The following is a 13092-nucleotide window of genomic DNA, read 5'->3' as shown; positions in this document are numbered from 1 at the left end:
TCAGGAGACAAGTTATTACACGACTACTGTTACGAATGATGAGTTGAGAAAAATGTCGCTAATGTATTGCATTAATATATGACAATTCAAACGACGGTTAATTATGATGTGCAGAAATAAAACCGCTTATAATATAAAATATAAACAAATCGCTTCTTCATAAATAAAAGGATTTAATAAACGTAAGACGAAAGTTATTTTAGATCCAAAAAAAACATTTTTTACCGATTTTTAAAAATATAATGATTCTTTTGTTCGAGATACATCACTATATTTCTGTCGGCCTCGTTAAATCTTGCTAATAATAAAAATGAATAAAGTTATACACAATAGAAAAATCCTTTGTTCGTATAATTATGAACAATATAATATTTCTTTTCATATATTATGATACGAAACGTTTAATAACATAATTTACTATATTTTAATATATATAACATGACTTCAATAAAGGTATTTGATTGAAAATCGTTGTTACACATGCCGCTATTGTTAATGCCGCTAATTGTTAATGTCATTATTAGTTGAAAATGCCATTAATTATAATGCCATTATAGTTGAAAACAGAATTGTCCATAAACATAAATGAATATTACTCTTACAAACAATATGTATATACAATATCTGAATGCACAAATATATAATTAGCAAAAACAATTCCAAATCGCTGAAAATATCTCACAAAGCATACATTCGTAATATGGTAATAAAATTGTATAAAGTCGTAATATATTACATATATTAAAATAAATTGTGATACTCAATGATCTTTTTAATACCAATGTCGTTTTTGATATCAATATGATATCGAAAACAAATATAAGTTGCATTTTACACATTCCTTACGAATAAGAATCTTGTAAAAATAGTCGAGTAAAATGATGCAACTGTATGTCATGGAAAATGCATAATGATGACATTCTGTTCAATATCCCTACGATTCATTTGATAAAATCAACGCAGAATTGAATCAGCATTATTTCAAAATTTTTTCGAAAATTACTCACGCTTCGTGTATCCCTATGATACACTAACTTACATAGAAGGCCAGCTTCGAGTCTTTTTTTTTTATTTTTGAATTACACAATATAATAAATATTTAGTAGTTTATACTTGTTTTTTGCTGATACTCCGAATGTTGCAAAAAAGTATTCTGACGAAATAAATATATTCTATATCTATTTTAAAAGACCAATCTATGTAGCATAATGCATTAATAATATTTCTTTTAATATTACTTTCGTCTTACGTTGAAGTAAACGTAATACTAGAAGTTTCTATAAAAGTAAACATAATATATGCATAATAGTTTAATATAGAGAGAAAAGAAAGAATAAGATTCATATGTATCAAACATATTTATCGTCATATGTATCTATCATACTGTGTAATACAATAATAAATATGAAGTCCTGAGTACACATATGTACAATTTGGGAATCACTGCGACCTATCCGACCGCGTTCGACTACTCAATATGTTAATAAATTAAATACATTAGTAAAGATTCAATCATAACGTCAAGAAAGTATATTACACGTAATTCAAATATAATATATGAAAGATTATGAAAAATAGAATATTACTTCTGTGCAATAAAGCATTACGTGAATATACACACTTATATTCACATTCGCATACGACTGATTCTTTCCACTCACGCTATGTTTATTCTTTTGACCCTCCGAAACGTATAATTTGTACATTTACCTATCTCAACTATGAAAAAAAATGTACAAAACATTTTCTATACAAGTCCACGATTTGCAATTATATTAATGCAGTAAACCAACTCATAGAAAAATCGATTACACTTAACATTTAAGGGTCGATAGAAGTGACAGGCTAATCCCAAATTGATTACTTGCTTCTTATTCACAGTACAAATACAGGTACTCTGTCACACACATATTTTGTCTCGATAGTTGTGAGATTTTTTAAATCTATATTTTACGAAGCGAAAATGTTTTGTTTTAAAAATTAAATTACAAAATTCAGCTCTTCAGCAATGTAAAACTCATATTTTATTATATTTTGCGCTACTAAAGAGCTGTAATTTAGCTTTTAAAACAAAATAAACAAGATTTTCTGCATACCAACTGCATTATAGTGAGATATTAGAACGTACTTTTATTTTGCTTTTTACCAAAATATCGTTCTATAACAAGCTGTATAACAATTTGCTTGATTATACATATCTCAATTACACCTTGATTTTCACAATTTAACAGTAATTTGAATGGAGAAATTTATTTGTGATAAAAATCTTCACAGTCTCTCCTGTCAACCCTTAATTTGGATTATTCTTTCATTAATCATAATATATGAAATAAGTAGTCTATTCAGTTTAAAGTACTTATTAATCGCAACATGACTCTTGACGTTATAAATCAACAGTATCTATTTTATCAATTAAATATTAAATGATTAAAAGTTAAATGAGAAAAATACACGTTAAAGCTCCTGAACAGTCATCACAGCTATATTGTAAATAAAGACAATTTGGAATGATGAGATCGCTTTAAAATAATTGTAAAAATGGACGAAAGCTATCCTTATTTTCCCCTAACAATAAATAATCGTAAGTGATAAAAGGTACGTAAAAGTGAAAATAGGCTACGCATGGGCATTGAATATAAAAGTACTTCATGTGTCTCTTATTACTTTTTACAATTATTTTCTAACTGTCGAAGGATAGATAAGGATAGCTTTTGGTTCATTTTTACAATTGTTTTAAAGTGATTTCATCATTTCGTTTTATTCAAATTGTCTTTATTTACAAGTGACATGTAACAAAAATTAACGCGTCATTTCTCGCTTCTGACGTCACGATTCAATATGACTGTAGTGTCTATTCAGGAGCCTTAAGATCTAATCATTTATCATAAGATATCTATTAAAAAAAAATGTAAAAAAATATCGCTTGACAATTTTGTCTATGTTAAATATTATTTGGACTACTATATATAGATACAAATTACACCAATGGACGGGTTGTATGAAGAGGAAAAACTTTTCTTGTGCACCTTCTACATTAATAGAGGGTGAGGAGAGAGAGGGAAGAGGAAAGGATAGAATGTACAATTATCTCGATTCACGTAGCAGAATCATGTTTAGAACGCGATTGGAATCAACTAGTCTATTAATCTGACTAAGATTGAAATTAGCAGTGACTCTAAATTAGCTTATATTTATATATATGTATATATATATATATATATATACACAATATGATATTATCGTTGTGATATTACCCACTATCACGGATTAAGTCCGCCGGGCCTTTTCCGGTTTCGCCTGTTCCTTTCTAAAAGAAACGACAGATCTAACGGATCTTTCTTATTTGGCATTCTCTGTAATAGATTCAGTAGAATGCGATTCAATTTTTTCCTCTGTTCCTCTAGCTGCAAATTACAAAATAATAAATATGTTAAATACAAACAATCGTATACAAGTAATGATCCTTTAATTCTTCGTAATAATTACTTGAGCGTACGATGTCGCAGGCGATGCAACTGTCAAGATCTCGCCCGACTTCCGCCTAGTCTTATTACATTTGTGTTCTTTGTTATGCGTCTTTGTACTATCATTGGATTCCAACTTTTGATTTCCATCCACTTCCTGATTGTTATTCTTTTTCTTGTCTTTAGACATCTTGATTCCATCGAGACTGTGAGGCTGAAAAGAACATTAAATATTACCTATCATACTGAACATGATATGTATTATATTAATATTGAAATGATTTTGATAGAACCATAATCGCACTTACCAAGTAGGTACGATAATGTTTTATACGCTGTGGAAAGGTTTCAAATGCGTAAGGTTTCGTGCATACTATATGCCTAGTTCTAGCCACCTTCGTAAAAAGTCGTGCTGCGCGATCAACACGATATTCGCATACGTAAGTATGTTCAGGAGTAGAGCCGACAGGACGCCCTTCATTCAAAAGCATACAAAAAAGTGAATTTTTGTTACAAAATAACGGAGTAATTACATATCTGCTGTGACAGAATCGAATAAAACGCTAATTTTTGTATACCTTTACAGAAAGTATGAGGATCCAACACCCAACATCGTTCGGCTACGAGATCACAAGGTACAGCTTCGTATAATGGAGCGCAGACAACTTCGTTTACATAGAACTTTCGTGTTGGCTCGTGATATGTTTCGTGAGGTCTGAGATAATGATGTCCAAACACAAATCTCTCACCTCTATTAAATAAATGATACAATTTTTTATAGTTCAAATTTTCGGTGGATACGCTATGCGTGATCTCACAGTTCTATATATAACACCGTGTGTGTATGTGTGTGTGTGTGTGTGTGTGTGTGTGTGTGTGTGTATATATATATAAAGCACTTACTCGTGATTTTTCCATAGACGTTCGATTCTAAAAATGTCCATTTGCTCGTAATCGGGCTTCTGTATAGTTTTATATGTGTGTTTGTCAGGAGTATCCCTTAAAACGTATACTGTGTCACCTTGTCGTAATTGTAGATCACCCCGCATCAATGTCACATAATGTTTCTTGTTTTCTTCTTCCTCCTCACCTTCTAATGGAATTTCTAAATCAACTTCACGAGGTTGACATCTTTCGCACAGATAAGATTCAACGCTCGTATCTGCTTTAACACAGTCGCAATGTTGCCACACAAGGCAGCGTTCACACTGGATCATCAAACCTTCATCTCTGTACAATTATCAATAAAAATAATATTGATAAATATATTGAAAAAAAAAAAAAGATAATTATATTTTACGATTTATGCACATGCACAAAAAAGAAAAAAGAAATTACTTTATTAATATACATATCTAGATTAATTCATGCAGGGCATCTATACATAATTTTATTCCGCTTTTCATTACATTTAATTATTTACATATATATGGTCGACAATCGATGTAAATAATTAATTTACCTATGTAATCCGCAAATGCATCTAATCACATCCTCTTCTCCAGCCGTGGATCCACGTGGTGGTAAAAAACCTTGAGATGGTGGAGAACCTGTTGCCTCCGTTATAGCATCCACAAAATCTGGTTTACTTCCCAAGTACAATTTTCGTAGTCTTGCCGCAGCAATGCCTATTTCGGATGTTCTACCAAAAAATCTAACATTGTTGTCGAAAAGTTTTATCATATCCTGATCAAAATGTTCCGCAGTCTTGTAATGACCTGTACCGATACACTGATCTATCGTAATCAGATCGATCGGTTCTACAATCTTCTCATAGTAATCGGATAATTTCCTTTTAGAAGGTAAAGTCATGAAAGGAATGCACAACAGCTGACCATTTTCATCATTCGCTGTTGTAACAATTGTATACAAATTCTTTAATACCTGTAAAAAAAAAAAAAGAAATATTACAACGTTTTACAATTTACAGTAGTAATAATTGAAATCTCCTTAATTAATATTATTTTTTATAATCAATATAAAAGGGGCTATTTACTGACCGTAGCTAGTTTTGCAGTCTTATGTACCTCCGGATCATCCTGCGCTTGTGCGAGTCTACGCGTTCGTACAGTACGCGCGTTGGTGTTGGTCAGCGCAGTTAATTGAGAGAAAAATGCATCGGATTGCGCTTTAGAGTCTCCCGAACTCTTTTCCTTCGCCACGACCGTGTTACCGGATTTCGCTTTTCCGTTCTGTATTTGAACTTGCTGTACTGACGCCGATTTGAGTCGTCGAACTTTTTCCAGATTCCTCAACAAGAAACAATGATGCTCGCGCGCAAAGCATCGCTGTTGATAAGACATCGGTTTCAACTGCGGTGTATTATGTGTTAAGATTGGATCTCCTACTTTGCGAGACTTGCAGATGTTCTTGGAGTTGGCAGATTGCACTGCGTTCGATTTACGAATGTTTTTCCGTGGCCTGCCCACTGATCTCCTTTCGATAGGCTCCATTTGCGAAGGTAGAGAGGGAACGCTTCGAGCTACTCTTTGACTCTTCCCACCTGCAGTGTAAATTTATAACTGAAATATCTGACATACGCTACGAAAACAATATTCACTCTTTTTATTAATTTACCTATAACACCTCTACAGGCATTACTGCCACATCTACATTGCTGCCCTTCCGATGGATTAAAAAGCGCGAAATTGTAGTCGTATGTTAATTCTTCTCCTGGTTTAATATCTCTCGATGCAAATAGTGCCATACGTGGTAGACCGAGAACACTCCATTTCTGCATCTCGCAATTGGGCTCGCACGAATGATTCACGAACCTTCCGTCACCTCCCATGCGATGACCATCGATTACTAGCCCACCGTCCAGGTGCAAACAATAATGATGCGTATCGTTGGCGTATCTACATGTTATACATTTTCATGTACTTATTTTTTGTAAATGATCATGATAAGAATGAAAAAAATTGTTTTAATACTTAGTGTAGATGAAACGAATTATACCTGGTCGCCATCCTCGACTTAAATTCTCTCTCTGACACGACTTCACCCACGTACTCGAGAATAAAATCTCCGGATTTGATAGCTTGTTGCGTCCTTACTCCCCATCCTTTATCCTCCGTCATGAATCTCTGTAGTCCTGGCGACCACTCGTGTTTTTGAATCTTTTGATTCTCGCACTTGTCACCACAAGGACACAATTGTGGCGAGCATTCGCTGAATACCATCCGATTAATACAATCATCTCCGCAGCCGCTTTCTTGTTTACATTCACAAGCTTGCGCCTCGTAGAGAGTAGTTGGTTTAACATCATAATAAATGTTTGTTCGAATTTTTCTGCAAGAAAGATACAAAGTCATTCGCACACACATTACTAAATTTAATTTCTATATATGTATATGTAATTTTAATTATTCATAATATTATATAGGTACATGCTTGAGATATATAAAAATTTGTAATATATAAAATTTGTAATGATGATTTAGTTAAAATTAAATATAAAAAGAACATTTAATTTACTTATAATTCCACGATGGCACCAAATCTCGACCAGACAATCTCGATTGAGCGTGCAGCCACAATAAATCGTATTGTAGTTGAAATGGCGTTTTCCTTTGTCGCAAGAGTTTTCCAGTCGGTATAATATTTGGTAATTGCTCTGAAGGATGTTCATCTGAATTGGCGCAAACAATAAGTTTTCGTTTGGCATCAACACTGGCAAGTTTTTTAGATTCAAGGTCCTTCTTATACTCTGAAAATATGTTGCTGGCCTGTAAATATAGCTTCTTCCACTTTTGCTGTTTTTTCCGATTACGAACAGGACCTGCGGATTTCCTGCTAATCTCTTGATCCTCGCTGGCCACATCGCTACTGGGCGGTGCCTCGCTCTCCGTGTCGTAGCCCGCGCTCCGTAATCTCTTTGTGCTTCTTCCGTACAAATTGGAAGGACTGGTCGAGCCTCTTCTTCTTTTGTGATTATTGTTAAAACAACCAGATAATTCCATTTTGACATTTGCTACCTGAGCATTCGCGCGTTCCAGTTTCCGCAAGTTCTCCTCGTTTAACTCCGCGATACGTTGGTTCTGATTGTAACGTTCGAGGGTTTCCTCCAGCGGTGCATTTTCGTCGTAGATTCGATAGTCCGGTACCTTCTCGTATTTTACCGGACTCGGATATTGCTTCTCCGACAGTACGCTGCTGTCGGATTCCACGAGATCCTTACGAACTCGCAATTGACCGGGACAGGACTCGATTACTTCATCCGAACCACTTCGACTGAATGTTCCTTGCACCGTGCTAGAGTTTTCCAAATTCTTCACGTCATCCTTAGCTTGCCCTGTACCGTTGCTATTCTCTATAACATTCTGAGCTTTACTCTCCGTAAAAGACGCTTTATTATCCTCCATATGTTCGATTATATCCTGATCCTTACATACTCCGTTAGCGTTAACCACTGTTGACTTGGTCACTCTAGAAGAATCTACAAGCTTCTTCTTCTTTTTCTTCAGAGTAGGAAAGCCCGTGCGATTGATGGCTTTCCGTCTTCGTACCTTTTTCTTTGTAAGTATCATCGCCGCGGTATTATTCGCAAGATTTGGCACATTCAAATTACCGACCTGAGCTATTTTGCTATCGGGCACAGGTTCACCGTCCTCGAACATCTCAGATACGTGTGTCTCCGAGTCGACCTTTATGTTCTTTTCTATACGAACATGTTCAATATCCATTTTGTCGTTTGATTGCGTTTTATCGGTCTTGGTTGACTTTTCCGACATCAATGTCTTTTCCGATTTACCAGATTTCTCTACGCTGATCTTGGAACTCTTATCCGCGGACTTGTCCTTGTCAAGAAGACTGTGACTTTCAGCTGATAATTTTGTGACAGTTACACGAAGATCCTTTACAATCTTTTTCTTTCGTCGTGGTTGAATCTCTACCTGGCTGATGGGTTTATCTTCATCGTTACCCTGTTTCTCGGATGCCGTGTTTTCGGTATCTCTTGGCCTTTTCTTCGGCGTCACCGGCATGGCCTCTTCGTCGTGAATGGAAGATGTCGAGCTGCCGCCACCGTATCTCGTAATAGTAGCTTCGATCGCTTCCTCTATGTGACTTTCCGTGGAATTGGATTCGTTCGCATTCGCATCCGTACAGCTCGCATTCGAGCTTTGTGAACTGTGCGGACTCGACACGTGATAGTGGCGTTTCTTCAACGGTAACCGCTGCTCATTTGGATTGGAACTCGTGCTAGTGTTTGCACTACTCTTAGAGTCGGCGCTCGTCAATACCTTTTCTTTTTTCAAGCGTCGCTTCAGTTTTTGATCGTCATTTGCACTAATATCGCCGCCTTTTCTCTTCTTCGTAAGTTTCTTCACGCGGAAGATTTGTGGTAACTCGGAATGATTGACAACGCTGCTGCCGTTGTTGTTGTTGTTGTTATTGTTGTTATTGTTGTTGTTCTTGCCCAGACTACACAACTTTGTAAATTCCTCGATTAACTTCTCCAGCTCCTGAATGATATATGGATCGATGCGTATGGGAGTTTTCGGTGGTGCGAGCAGTCTTCGACGATGTTTGTGATGATGATGATGATGCTTGTGACAGTAATTGTGCTGTATTGGCTGTATCGGTTTGTGGTACTTGTTGGAAGCTCGCTCCACATTTTCTGCCTTTAACACATTGCCAACTGGTAACGATATTAACGTTTGCACACCTACGCCATTAGTTTCAAAGCCCGCCGCAGTAGTTTTTTTGTTGCACTTATTCTCCTTCAGAACACGTCTAGTGATAGGTGGTGCGGAGACCTTTTTCGCTAGCTTTCTGGATACGGCGGTCGCGTTATTCCTATTCTCCTTAGAACCTGTTCTTTTACTAGTGCTTAACATCTTTTGATCGTTGGTAAGCTGATGCTCGCAGGACATTTGCTTCTGTCGTGTCAACGGGGTCTTATTAGGCGCGCATGTTTTATCTTGCCTGACCTTTCGACAGGTTCTACTGTCACACTGTGACGCGAGTTTGTTCGCGGTTGATCTACTTAGGCACTTTACTCGCATCGGGGAACTTGTTCCTGTAGTCTTTTTGACAACAGTCTTCTCCTGCGAAGATTTCACCGAGTTACCGTAACGTTTCTTTTGATACGCTGTCGTTTTACCTTTTATTCTTTTACTCGAAGGAGATGCATCCTCTTTTATTTCCCTCGATGCAACGGACTTTGCATTACCACGTTTCCTAACTAACGCTGTGTCTTCCTTAGCGCTCTTCATAGACGATTCCTTTACAGTTGCCTTTTTCTCCGTTAACCGAGAATCAGGATTCTTTAGACTTTTTAAAGATTCATTTCTTTCCTTTTCTGCCTTCTCGATCTTTTGGATTTTCTCGACAATTTCCGGCTTTAAACGCGGCCTGCCTGGTCCGCGTGGCTGAGTAGACACTGTTTTCGCTGGTCTGCCGGGTTTTCTTTTCGGAGGGTACAGAACCCGATCGACATTTACCGCTGGTTTAGTGGAAATCGGCGGTTGGATCAGAGATTGGGTCGGCGCTGGAGGACTGGCAGGACTGATCGCCAAGTGTAGCGGACTATTGTCGACGGATTGAATGCCAGAATCGGGCGACACATTTGATACGCATGGATACTCGTTGTCGTTGTTCAACTTTTTGGCGCATTTGCTGCGCCTTTTTCGTGGTTCCGACAACATGGCAGTCTTTTCGACAAACTGCTGCAACAAGGTGGAACTGTACACAGGTACGGGATTCTGATCGCCGTTTTCGCTCGTGTCCGAATCTGCGCCGAGTGACATACGCTCGATCGCTTTTGACACCAGTCGACCGCTCTCCGAATCCTCAAATCCGTCAAATGGTGCGTCCTCTTGTACTTGCGAGGGTAAGACAGTTGCTAAATCTTCCTGATTGATTTCTTGCAGCGGCGCATGATGGTGATGTTGCTGGGATTGTTGTTGTACTTTTTGCGATGCCGCATGGCCCACAACAGACGAGTCTGAATCTTCGCTACTACATTCTGAGGACTACATCATTTGATATGATCATTTATTGTGCAAGAAATAATAATACATGTTTCTATATATGTGTAATATATATATATATATATATATATATATACACAAGGTGATCCAGATCAACCGCACGGGACGGCACATACATATTCCTAATGAAAAAGTGAGTCGAAAATGTCAATAGTAAAATATTGTGGTATCAATAGTTTTTAAACGGTGAGTCTTAGAAGATGTCCAACCATAGGACATGAAATTCGCGTCGTTAGGAGCGGCGCAACCAAACAGCCGGTCGCGCGAACGCTTTAATGGATACCGCTAAATACGGCACGATACCGAATGAGTATTGCAAAATTTCGTGAAATCTCTGTATTAACATTTATTGTAGTATTCTTAAATCGAGTCCGATTCAATTGATGGGGAGTAATGTCAATTGCAAATTCGATACGGTACTATTATAACGTCATTTATATCAGTAAACGAATTGTTCGATTTTTTCACTTCCTTTTTCTTCCTTATCGTAATTCGAAATTTCGTTTATTTCATTTCTTAGATATAAAATATTTATTTATATCAAATACGTATTTCAAGTGTACATCTTTTCTAATGTTGTTTGTGACAGAAAAGAAGTTTTGGAAACATCTGTTGATTGATATTTTTAATATTATTTGTTTGAATAATTTAATTAATATTAATTTTATTTACAAATTTGTCTATTATCTAAAACATATTTCGAAAATCTTTTTTGCTAATATAAGTGGTTGTGTCGAATTTGCAATTGACATTACTTCCCATCAATTGAATCGGACTCAATTTAAGAATACTGCAGTAAATGTTAATACAGAGATTTCACGAAACTTTGCAAACTCATTCGGTATCATGCCGTTTAGCGGTATCCATCAAAGCGTTCGCATGGCCGGCTGCTTATTTGCGTCGCTCCTAACAGTGCGAATTTCATGTCCTGTGATTGGACATCTTCTAAGGCTCACCATTTAAAAACTATTGACACCACAACATTTTGCTATTGACATTTTCAACTCACTTTTTCATAAGGAATATGTAATGTGCCGTCCCGTGCGATTGATCTGGATCACCCTGTATAATAAATATGTATGTATATATATATATATATATATAGAATGGAGTTGTATTAAAATAAAAGTAAAAATCAATTTTCACATACTAATTTCACTACATATTTCATTCTCATCTTCAAATTTCCAATTCTTAGCAATTACATATTATATATTTTTCAACTATTTATCAAAATTACCTTATTTCCATGATTGGTCTTGAGTTTTTTGGAAACAGTCTTTTTACTTTTGTCACATTTAATTTTTTCAGAGTCTTCCTTCTTTGGACCTTTCATGGTGATTTTCAATTTCAATGCTCCCTGCAACGCACGGCAAGTTACCTTTTTACAAAAGTCGCAGTAACAGAACGCAAAAAGAAATAACAAATTTAAAATGTAACATTGTCTTTCACGTCATACCGGCTCAAAATTGGTTTCTTGAATGGAAAACGTTTGTTCACTATGTTCAGACGAACAGTCTGAATTAGATCCACTTTCCTCTTCTTCGTCGCCGCTACTTTCGTCGTCTGATTCTGAATTAGAATCCGAATAAGAGCAACTACCTTCGCTTCCACCAGAGCTTTCGTCGTCGGAATCGGAGTCTTCTTCGGAATCGATCGAATCTGTTCCTATAATTAAAAACAATTATTTATTCCGAAAGACGTTTAAATTATTGGGAAGAAATCTATGGGTGACAATTTTCGCAGATACCATTAGGTTCAGTAGCAGGATCCCAACTACCGCCGCCTTTTATGGCATCCATATCCACGGTTGAAGGAAGCTCTTTCTCTTGCTCCCCATCGTTTTCTTCCCAATTCCAATTCTGTAATTCTAGGTCGGAAGGATGGTGAATAACAGCGTTCCATCCTGCATCACCAGACATTTTTCAGCTTATCTGACATCCAGCTGAATCGAATAGAATACCATTCCTTATGCTTTTGTGCACTCATCAAGCCTCTTTGCAACAACAAAAAGCATATCTTCAAATCTTGATCGATGAAGCATTCACTAGCAAATAATCGTCGAATGCTGTTTTTGTCATAGCGCAAAAGTTTTATACAGTGATTAAAGCTCTCTCGTAAAGGCGCGACTCTGAAAAGAATAGAACATCATTATCAGTCGATATATATGTATAACATCAATGTATATTAGAGATTGTTTATATCTAAAAAATATGCTGGGGAGGGGGAGGACTGTGATAAAAAAATAATCAGAAATAATTTATCGTCAAAATTATCGTTTAAATCATCACAAATGTCATCACTCTTGTGCGTTTGAAACTTTATGAGAGACAAGCACATCTGAAATGCGAATCTCAGTTTGATCCGAAACGCACAATTTTGCAACTCGATTGTAAATTGAAACAAAATGTAACAGACATCTGACAAGTAGCGGGGGGGACGGTCAAATGGTCCAGCGTGGCGTCTCAAGATTTCGTGGCCATCTCTAATGACGCCTCACACGTAAACAAGAGACACGTAACTGACGCACGCACGCTCGTGTAGGTAAAGCTCGAAGCAAGAGAGCTCGAATCGGAGAATTCGGAAATCGGAGCGCGGCGCGGCTCCGACAGCCGACTTCCGAAACGCACAAT

At 36.7% G+C, this 13092-nt stretch overlaps 1 protein-coding gene across 2 annotated transcripts; it reads right to left on the bottom strand.

Annotated features, from left to right (window-relative positions):
• Positions 1-3247: 3247 nt before the first annotated feature.
• Positions 3248-12568, bottom strand: ash1 (histone-lysine N-methyltransferase ash1). Of its 2 annotated transcripts, none has more exons than XM_018506559.1 (13): positions 12210-12568; positions 11919-12127; positions 11700-11840; positions 6942-10441; positions 6423-6755; positions 6042-6322; positions 5465-5967; positions 4927-5348; positions 4368-4694; positions 4043-4215; positions 3773-3939; positions 3487-3678; positions 3248-3404 (listed from the first exon to the last, which is right to left on the bottom strand). In XM_018506559.1, exons 1-13 carry the CDS (start codon positions 12379-12381, stop codon positions 3261-3263), a joined length of 6564 nt encoding a protein of 2187 aa, XP_018362061.1. In that variant the 5' UTR covers positions 12382-12568; the 3' UTR covers positions 3248-3260. The 2 variants fall into 2 exon arrangements, with proteins under 2 accessions (XP_018362061.1, XP_018362062.1); XM_018506560.1 differs by having other exon boundaries at positions 11700-11819.
• Positions 12569-13092: the final 524 nt, after the last annotated feature.

This window comes from Trachymyrmex cornetzi, unplaced genomic scaffold, assembly GCF_001594075.2.
Source record: "Trachymyrmex cornetzi isolate Tcor2-1 unplaced genomic scaffold, Tcor1.1 scaffold226, whole genome shotgun sequence".
NCBI classification, from domain to species: domain Eukaryota; kingdom Metazoa; phylum Arthropoda; class Insecta; order Hymenoptera; family Formicidae; genus Trachymyrmex; species Trachymyrmex cornetzi.
This window is presented reverse-complemented; position numbering and strand designations above follow the sequence as displayed.

Coding starts and splice junctions, on each gene's coding strand:
- ash1 (XM_018506559.1), bottom strand. CDS start 12,381: ATGTCTGGTGATGCAGGATGGAACGCTGTTATTCACCATCCTTCCGAC. Junction 6,756..6,941: donor GTGCCATCGTGGAATTATAA/GTAAATTAAATG, acceptor TCTTTCTTGCAG/AAAAATTCGAACAAACATTT. Junction 3,940..4,042: donor TCCTCATACTTTCTGTAAAG/GTATACAAAAAT, acceptor TTTTGAATGAAG/GGCGTCCTGTCGGCTCTACT.